Raw genomic sequence first — 10,031 nt, 5'->3', positions numbered from 1 at the left:
TAAACTAGAGTTGGATGCACTAATTGTAAAGTGGTTGTTCCACTGATATCAATAAGGTGATGCACCAATTTGTAAGTCGCTCTGGATAAGAGCGTCTGTCTAGATATGACCTTATATATGTAAATTGTAAAATTGTATGTATCTTTGTAGTAGTAAGGGTTCGTCATTGAGGAGCAGCTGATTGGATTATCAATCTTTGAAGAATCCATTGAGATAGTCCAACTTGGTGGAGAGACTGCTTGGTCTATGTGAAGACTTGTGAGGAATCACGAAAGGCAAGGCAGTGTTTAGATGTGTTTTGTGCTTTGCGGATTCAGAAGGATACGTGGTGTTGCAATCACCCGATTGAAATATGTTTGACGTCGTGTGTGTTTCTCTTTGAACAGGGCACCTGCTCAAGGGGGTTTATTGGTGCGTCTCGTTGGGAATAGTTTCGAGTTAATGAGATTAAATAAAAAATATTCCTGGAGTTGAGTTGATGATGCAGCGTCGGACTGAATTTTGTGTCCGTGAATGAAGATAAAGGTGAAGAGTTATCTATTCTTTAGTTTTTTGATATGGAAGCTCTCCTACTCAAAGTTGCCAGTTGGGGTAATATAAAGGCTACAGTCAGAGCAATTATCCCTCCCAAGACCAATGCAGTGTGATCATTGTAAAGTTTTTGGTCATGTTTCAAGTGTTTGCAGAAGGGAGAAGCCAAGATGTCCAAGTTGCAGAAAAGATKATGTCRTGTGATTTAAYAGTGATGAAAATGTGACATGTTGCAATTGTGATGGGAACCATGAAGCCACGTCTTTCGAATGCCCGACAAGGGTGAAAGAGAATGAGGTGGCCAAAGTCAGCGCTGTCCAGATCATTTCATATGCAGCAACTGTTACAGTTTTTTCTGATTGCTTAGGCACTATCTTTGAAACTATAGGKTATTTTTGCAAAACTCCACACAATAACAACAAAACCTTACACCAAACTAGCAAAACATTATACATCACTTGCAAAAGCAAACAATTCTTGCAAAACTCTTCAAACTCTTTAAACAAAAGTTTTTGCGTCAATACAGTACACACAAACCATCATTTGAATAAGCACACGAAACACCAACTACACACTGATAGTATAAATGAAAAACACTTGTGGCTTTCGCTTTTTCTGTTTGCAGGGTATAGCATTTGGATGTGGATGTGTATTCTGAACATAACACARTATCAATGTTCTAACACTCCTCAAACAATAAAAGAGCAGTAGAAGAAAACAAAAACATTTGTGCTAGAATAAAAAGTTTTGCCTTCTTTGTGAGTCTGGCCATAAGACTTAATCCACATCACATGCAATGTTGTCTTGAGCTAGGCAGCGTGGAAAGTATCGCCTGGAGTGCCGTATCCAGGCCTGGTATGACCCCTGATCGATGTCTCCACAAGCCTCCTCCATTGCCTGTAGAAGCGGCCTTGCTGAGCGGCCTTTCAGGTTATGTCGATATAGGACTCGTTTTACTGTGGATATAGACACTTTTGTACCTGTTTCCTCCAGCATCCTCACAAGGTCTTTTGCTGTTGTTCTGGGATTGATTTGCACTTCTCGCACCAAAGTACATTCATCTCTAGGAGACAGAACGCGTCAGGCGTTCAGGCATTTGGAAATTGCTCCCAAGGATGAACCAGACTTGTGGAGGTCTACAATTTTTTTCTGAGTCTTAGCTGATGATGTCGAGCAAAGAGGCACTGAGTTTGAAGGTAGGCTTGAAATACAGCCACAGGTATGCCTCCAATTGACTCAAATTACGTCATTTAGCCTATCAGAAGCTTCTAAAGCCATGACATCATCTTCTGGAATTTTCCAAGCTGCTTAAAGGCACAGTCAACTAAGTGAAACATTGAATTATAAGTGAAATAATCTGTCTGTAAAATATTGTTGGACAAATGACTTGTGTCATGCACAAAGTCAATGTCCTAACCAACTTGCCAAAACTATAGTTTGTTACAAGACATTTGTGGAGTGGTTGAAAAATGAGTTTTAATGACTCCAACTAAGTGCATGTAAACTTCTGACTTCAACTGTATACATTGAGATCATGTGACAGATCATGTGACATTTAGATTGCACACAGGTGGACTTTATTTAACTAATTATGTGACTTCTGAAGGTAATTGGTTGCACCAGATATTATTTAGGGGCTTCATAGCACATCTGGTGAAGACATATGCCCACACCACTTTTCCGTTTTCCATTTTTTATAAAAATAAAAAAAAAATCATTTCACTTCATCAATTTGGACTATTTTGTGTATGTCCATTACATGAAATCCAAATAAAAATCTATTTAAATTACAAGTTGTAATGCAACAAAATAGGAAAAATGCCAAGGGGGGTGAATACTTTTGCAAGGCACTGTAATGTAAGTAACAATCTTTCAAACAAAAGAAAACTTCTTGGCAGAGAAAAAAATAATGTGAAGAAATGTGTGTGTTGACACTAATGTAGGTGTCATAACCAGCCATAAAAATAACGCAATATACACTACTAGTCAAACGTTTTAGAACACCTACTCACTCAAGGGTTTATCTTTATTTTTACTATTTTTATACATTGTAGAATAATAGTGAAGACATTAAAACTATGAATAACACACATGGAATCATGTAGTAACCAAAAATGTGTTAAACAAATCAAAATATATTTTATATTTGAGATTCTTCAAAGTAGCCACCCTTTGCCTTGATGACAGCTTTGCACACTCTTGGCATTCTCCAACCAGCTACATGAGGTAGTCACCTGGAATGCATTTTAATTAACAGGTGTGCCTTCTTAAAAGTTCATTTGTCGAATGTCTTTCCTTGTTAATGTTTGAGGCAATCATTTTGTGTTGTGACAAGGTAGGCAGGGTATACAGAAGATAGCCCTATTTGGTAAAAGACAAGTCCATATTATGGCAAGAAACAGCTCAAATAAGCAAAGAGAAACGACAGTCCATCATTAGTTTAAGCCATGAAGGTCAGTCAATACGGGACGTTTCAAGAAGTTTGAACATTTCTTCAAGTCCAGTCAAAAAAAACATCAAGCGCTATGATGAAACTGGCTCTCATGAGGACGCCACAGGAGTGGAAGACCCAGAGTTACCTCTGCCACAGAAGATAAGTTCATTAGAGTTGCCAGCCTCAGAAATTGCATCCCAAATAAATGCTTCACAAGAGTTCAAATAACAGACACATCTCAACATCACCTGTTCAGAGGAGACTGTGTGAATCAGGCCTGATGGTTTAATTGCTGCAAAGAAACCCCTACTAAAGGGAAGGGGAGATACCTAGTCAGTTGTACAACTGAATGCCTTCACTGAAATGTATCTTCTGCATTTAACCCCTCTGAATCAGAGAGGTGCGGGGGCTGCCATAATCGACATCCACGTCTTCGCGCCCAGGGAACAGTGGGTTAACTGCCTTGCTCAGGGGCAGAACGACAGATTTTTACGTTGTCAGGTCAGGGATTCAATCCAGCAGCCTTTCAGTTACTGCCCAACGCTCTAACCACTAGGCTACCAGAGTACACCAATAATAAGAAGAGACTTACTTGGGCCAAGAAACATGAGCAATAGACATTTTGCACAACGTACTGTAGCAATGCCCACTTCAGCTCAACTTCCTACCCGATACATAGCTTCCTCTCCCAATTGCATCCTGTCAGCCTGATTGTAGCCATACTAGCCTCGAAGTCGCTCGTTTTATTATTAATGGAAAGAACAACCATGGCGCTGTTTTACACAAGGTGCTTGCAAGAGCTGCCGAAGATAAGTGACGGATGTACATCGTCTGGCCAAGACAAGTAGCAAAGCGGATTCAAACTGTATGTCTCCAGTTACCTTTTCAATTATGAAGGTTAAGTGTAGCGAAGTTGCCTATCAGACCAGACAAGGGCCATTATTCAAAGCTGTAACGTAGTTTAAGACATGCCTTTACAGTAGCTAGCTATCATGATTGCTCATTCTTTTTATTCAAAACAGTTTTGAAGAGAGACAAAGTGACAGGAGAGGTCAGCATAAGGGCTTGCTGCTGCAGATCCATGAGGAAAAAATGAGAACCACACAGTTTGAGTGTAGGGTGAAAAGTCAGCTGTTTGTGACACACTTCATGCCGGTAACACAGTCAGAGATGAAGCCTTGTCTTAGACTAAAAGTTCCTGTCAATGGAGATCTGCATTAAGAGCATTGCTTAGTCTAGACTAGGCTTAACCATGTCTATGAAACTGTTCTTAGTGTAGTAATTGTTCATCATCTTCCTTGCTGTTTCTGTAAGCTCTGTTGTGTTGAACACATTATATTACATTTAAACAAGGGCAAATACCCTTAATAGAAAAGTTTAAACCTGTATTGCTGTAATGAATTTAATGGCTGTTGCATGTTGCGCCAGTCACTTCTGTTTGCTGGTCGTGACACATGTTGAGTGATTTTATTTTATATCCCCACGTAGGTTGTACTGAAGCCCTCTGAGCCAGTAACAATGACACAGCATCATTGTTCATGTGTTGCTGGCACTGCATTATGCAACCACACAGTTGCCTTACTATTCCAGTCTGCACACTTTTCCCAGATGGGAACACCAGTCGTCCCACCTGTGCACAGATGCACAGAGGCCGAGCAGCAGTGGCATAAGCCAAGGACTATGGTATGTTTTATAGCTATACCACATATCAACATCATATGTTTATAATCACATCATAATGCTAAGAAATGATTTAATGTAAACTTAAATCGTCTCATGATTAGATTAGTAGCTGGTCATGTCCTAATACACTTTGACTATATAAAATGATTTAATTTCAGGTGGTTTCAAGTACATTGTTCAGATTGGCTAACCAGAGCGGCTGCTTTGCTTTGCAGAAGTACACTCTACAGCTCCCTTCTTGGACCGCTCCTTGACCTCTCAGTTCTCCAGATAGAAGACGCATACAATAACTTTGACCCTGTATCCAAGCCATGGATCTGCAGCATGGGGTTGTCTGCTGAAAAGCTTTTAGTCGACTCCTGTCTTACCAGCAGCCTTCAGTCACTACGCGACACATAGTTTACATTTTACATTTTTAAGTCATTTAGCTGACGCTCTTATCCAGAGCGACTTACAAATTGGAAAGTTCATACATATTCATCCTGGTCCCCCCGTGGGGAATGAACCCACAACCCTGGCGTTGCAAGCGCCATGCTCTACCAACTGAGCCACACGGGACCATAAGGAGACACCACCATTCCCTTCACTGTCCCTGGATGGCTACAGACTGGAGAGCAACATTCAAGGCTGCACATTTGTGCTCAGAGAAAAAGACCAGCTTCATATATAGTCTCTTCAGGTGAGCTTCGKAACAGCCWTAAAATGAGAAGCTACTAGAGAACAGAGTGCTGTCTGACTGGCAGGGGCTCCGGAAACCAATAATGACCTCGTCACGGTTCCGAGAGGCTTGCCATGTGAGAGGGCTGACATCCGCAGGCAATCTAGCTGAAAGGATCCTCAAAGCCAKAGCACCAACAGCTGACATTAGTTAATAAATAAATCATTTGAAATATTGATGTTACATTTTTTCTGTTTTCTTGTCACTGTAAATAAAAACTCTTTACAACATTTTGTGTTTGGAGTATAAGCAGTGGTGTTTATTATCAATACATGGACTACAGGGTGTTAGACAATGTGGATGGTCACAGCAACAAAAAAYGAAAGATGCATTGCAGTAGTAGCTCATTGCTCCTTGGCCCATGCCTTCACAAGAGGCCCACTGGTCGTTTGTGAGAAGGCAAGCCACAGTCCAGATGCAGTTTGTGCTTCCCACCCGTGGCATGGGAATCTCTGACTGAAACAGCTTGTTCAGTTTAATTCTGCCAATTAATCTCTCAATGTGGACTCTAAAATGGGCAATCTCTTGCTTTTGATGGACCTGTGCTGCTGGCTGGACATTTGCTCTGTTAGACAGATTGTTTTGAATACTTCATTGTGCTGCCTGGAGCCAGCATACAATTCTGACACAAAAGTACTGCTCTGTGGGGCGTCCCGAGCAGGCCTTTTCAAGGTGGCAGTGGGAACTTTGATGGCGAAGTACAATTGCCTGTGTAGAGGGAGACCGGCTGGCTGTTGGGCCTCTCACTCGGTCAGGTCAATGATGACTTGGGGTGTCTGGATACCTACTGAACTCCTTCGGCAACACAACCTTGACATCTTCCGAACTCGGAATTCAAGTTCGGCGAACTCTGGCCTCTTTCTAGCGCTTCTGACCTGAAGATCCACTGACGTCTTCAAGATTCAATCCTTATTTTGTCTGAAAGCACCATATCATCCAGAGAATGACAGACTTGAATGACAAGTTTGATGGCAAAGAATTTTCCCAGAAGGACTCCGCGCCACCTTCTTGTTCAAGTGAGCAAGCACAACAAGGTGAGGTCTAAAAATGTATTGTATGCTGCTGCATAAATGAGTAATATCCAGAAGATTTATCATGTAGCTAAGAAGTAATACTAGTGTAAAATGTTGTGTAGTAAGCTGGTGTAGTAAGTTGGTTCACATTTAGCCTAGTAGCCTGTTTTAGAGAAATGTAATCATTTAAGTATTGCTAAGAGCTTTCATTGTCCTGCTTATATGCCTCTTATTTATTATATACAGTTCTGACTTATGGTAATAGGGAGATACTGTAAGAAATTGCCCATGTTCTGAATTATGTTGCTGTCATCTGTCGTGAAAATGGCATAATCATGCATCCTGTGTTTTGCTGCTTAATGCCCTAGTGTTTTTGCTAACCTGATACACAAACTTGTCTTTGTGTGACTTAGTCATAAGATTTGGTGTATAGCTAAGATCCGTTCAGGTGCGACTGCAGCAGTTGAGACATCCGTTGCGTTTTACTCTCTGCAGGAAGTCAGCTGTGTGGAAACCTTGGCAGGAAGAAGCACATTATAGTGTGAAGTGTGCAATAACGCAGTTATACGGTTGAGCCCTCATGCGATCTCCTCGGGCTATCTTATCTGAAAGAGGACAACCAATTTATACTATGTTCGGACCCTGTTTTCCACACATGCTCTAACTGCCCGACGTACCAAAAGAGGTTGTACTTTTTCTAAGAAAGCCTGAGAACCCACATGATTTGTTGGAAGCCTGACTCAGCATGGTTACCTGCTCCATTTTGCAATCTTACAATAACGCAGTTCTCTCTTCCCTTCTACATTAAATTCCCCTACAGCAGCATTCAAAAGTACTGAACAATTGTTATAGTTGACTACACGTCCTACTCGGCTCAATAATGTTCTTCATCGAAATTACGGATAGCCTCTTATCCACTCGTCGTCCCTTGATGCAATAGTGTTTTTGTTCAGTCTCAATTGTCAGTAAAACCAACACTTTGCTTAAGTCAGCCATATCAGCTACTTTGTTTTTAAAAGGAGTAAATGAGGCTGAATTTCTTGTTTCGCCTGGCAAGACCAAGTGCTCCGCTGAATACCCAGGTTTAAGCAGTGGTAAGGTGTTTTCTGTTGGGACCAGCTTCATTAGGCCCTACAGTTTGTGGGCACATTTTGTCCAATGTTATAGTCAATTAAGAAGATACATTTCGCCTAAAACTGACATACTGATCTAACTACCTGTCAGTTCACGTTCGTCGTAAAGAGGAGACCAAGGCGCAGCGTGATATGAAATACATTCTTTTTTTTAATAAAGGAAGAACTTGAACAAACTAACAAAGTACAAAACTAACGTGAAGCTATACTCAGCGTGCTGACCATCAAAAACTAACAACAACTACCCACAAACTAAATGGAAAATCCAACCTAATAGATCCCAATCCAGAGACAACGATAAACAGCTGCCTCTGATTGGAACCAATTCAGCGCCAACCATAAACCTACATTCCTAGAACATTACAAAATCCCTATGACAAGACCCAAAAACACACATCTCAACCTCGTCAGCACCCTGACCTGACAAATAATACAGAAAAGCTAAGGTCAAGGGCGTGACAGTACCCCCCCCCCCAAAGGTGCGACTCCGGCCGCTAAAACCTGAACTTATAAGGCAGGTCTGGGTGGGTTATTTCTCTCTCCGTGGTGGGGCTCTGGGTGAGCGGACGTACAACCACTCCACCATCGTGCGCTTGGCCCCCACTTAGGTGGCGGGCCCTAGATGCGGCCGACCCGGACTGGGGACCCTCGAGCCCCCCAGGGCTCTGGACTGGAGGCTTCTGGAAGCTTCCGGACTGAGGGCGGGGCGGTGAAGGGCGCCTCTGGAAGCGTTCTCGGACGTGAAGGGCGCCTCTTGGAAGCTCCGGACTGAAGGGCGCTCTTCTGGCAGTCTCTCCGGATGAAGGGCCCGCTCTGGGGAAGCTCCGGATTGGGAGCGCGCCCTCTGGAAGGCCTCCGACTGATAGGGCGCGGGGGCGTGCGGGCCGCTTGGGGGGCCCGTGCTGGAGGCTTCGGTCCTGGGTACAGACTGAAGGGAGCCTCTGGGGCTCCGGCTTTTTTTTCCGGACTGGGATGTTCGCTGGAAGGCTTCTTCCCGGACGGGGCGACGTCGTCTTGGAGGCTCGGACTGGGGCTCGTGTGCTGGAGCTCCGGACTGGGACTTCGCTGGAGGCTCCGGACTGGAGATCCGACGTAGCTGGGAGGTTCCGGATGGAGATGTCGCTGGAGGCTCCGGCTGGGGTCGTCGCTGGGACAGGCTTCCGACCTGGAGATTGTCGCTGGAAAGGCCCGGACTGGGATCGTCGCTGCTGATGGCCCGCGCTCCGGACTGGGGACTCAATCGCGTGGAGATCTCCCGAACTGGGGATACGTCGCTGGAGTGGCTCGGACTGGGGATCTTCGCTGGGAAAAGGCCTCCGGAATGAACTGGAAGATCGTCGCTTCGTGGAAGGCTCCGGACCTGGGGATTCGTTCGTCGTGGATGGCTTTGTCCGGACCATGGGATCCGTTTGTTGGAGTCTCCGAATACGGGGATGTCGTTTGAATTGAGCTCCGGAATGGGGATCGTGCTGGATGGGAGACAAACAGAGGCTTCGTGCCATGGATCATGCTGGAAGGCTTTTGGCTCCTGCCATGGATATCGACTGGAGGCTTCGTGCCCATGGATCATCAGTCATGAGGCTGTCCTTTGGGGCCTGATGGGTGATCAGTCACTGAGGGCTTTTTTTTTACAAATTTGGGAATCATCACTACCTGGAGGCTTCGTTGCCATGGATCATACTGAAGGCGTCGTGCCCATGGATCATAACTGGAGCTTCTTTGCCATGGATCATCACTGGGGCTTTAGTGGCCGATGGATCAACATCATATCAAAAACCACTGGAGCTTCTTGCCCAGGATCATCAACTGAGGCTTTGTCGATGTGATCACCACTCGGAGGGCTGCTTCTTCTTGCCGATGGTCATCACTGGAGGCTTTCTTTGCCGGATGGATCATCACTGGAGTGGAGAGACAACAGCTGCAGGAGGCCTGGCTCTGGGGCCGCAGACATGGAACTCAATCAGGCTGGGAGACATCAGGAAGCCTTGTCCCTTGGCGTGGCAGAAATATCGGAGTACACTGGGACGTGGAGACCGCGCAGACTGGAGGTCTCGAGCTAAAGCCTGCACACCCGTCCTGGTTGAGGTGGCCTTGGCCTGGCGTGCGGGCGCAGCCAGGCGCAACCAACTGGGCTGTGCAGATACGCGGAGACACAGTCGTCAGAGGCGGCGCAGGATAGTCCCTGGCGTAGAGATGTACTGGAGGTTGGAGAGCAGGGCTTGGCAAACAACTTCCCTGCTGGATGCTTCACCTCTTGCCCGGGAGATGTGGGGGAGCTGGGATGTAGACACCGGGGTAAAAACGGCGTACTGGAGACCCCGTCGTCTCCCACCGGCATACACGGTGCTGACAGTTACGCGCCGCCGGCGACGGTAAGCACGGGGAGTTGGTGCAGGTCTCCCCAAGCTGACTTGTGCCCCAGGTCCCTGCCTGTCCAGGATTTCCTCCCATGTCCAACTCTCAAAAATGGCTCTGCCCCTCTTACACATCGCTGGTCTTTGGTGGTTGGTATTCTGTCA

General features: G+C 45.1%; 1 protein-coding gene across 1 annotated transcript in view; it reads right to left on the bottom strand.

Annotated features, from left to right (window-relative positions):
* Positions 1-7,141, bottom strand: part of LOC112073191 (contactin-1a) — a 15,519-nt gene extending 8,378 nt beyond the window's left edge. The window contains 1 exon segment of the mRNA XM_024140525.2: positions 7,133-7,141. Within this exon segment, the coding sequence (XP_023996293.2) occupies positions 7,133-7,141 (9 nt within the window).
* Positions 7,142-10,031: the final 2,890 nt, after the last annotated feature.

Source organism: Salvelinus sp. IW2-2015, unplaced genomic scaffold, assembly GCF_002910315.2.
Source record: "Salvelinus sp. IW2-2015 unplaced genomic scaffold, ASM291031v2 Un_scaffold2184, whole genome shotgun sequence".
Classification (NCBI taxonomy): domain Eukaryota; kingdom Metazoa; phylum Chordata; class Actinopteri; order Salmoniformes; family Salmonidae; genus Salvelinus; species Salvelinus sp. IW2-2015.
The sequence above is the reverse complement of the archived record's forward strand: the minus strand, read 5'-3'. Positions and strand labels throughout refer to the sequence as shown.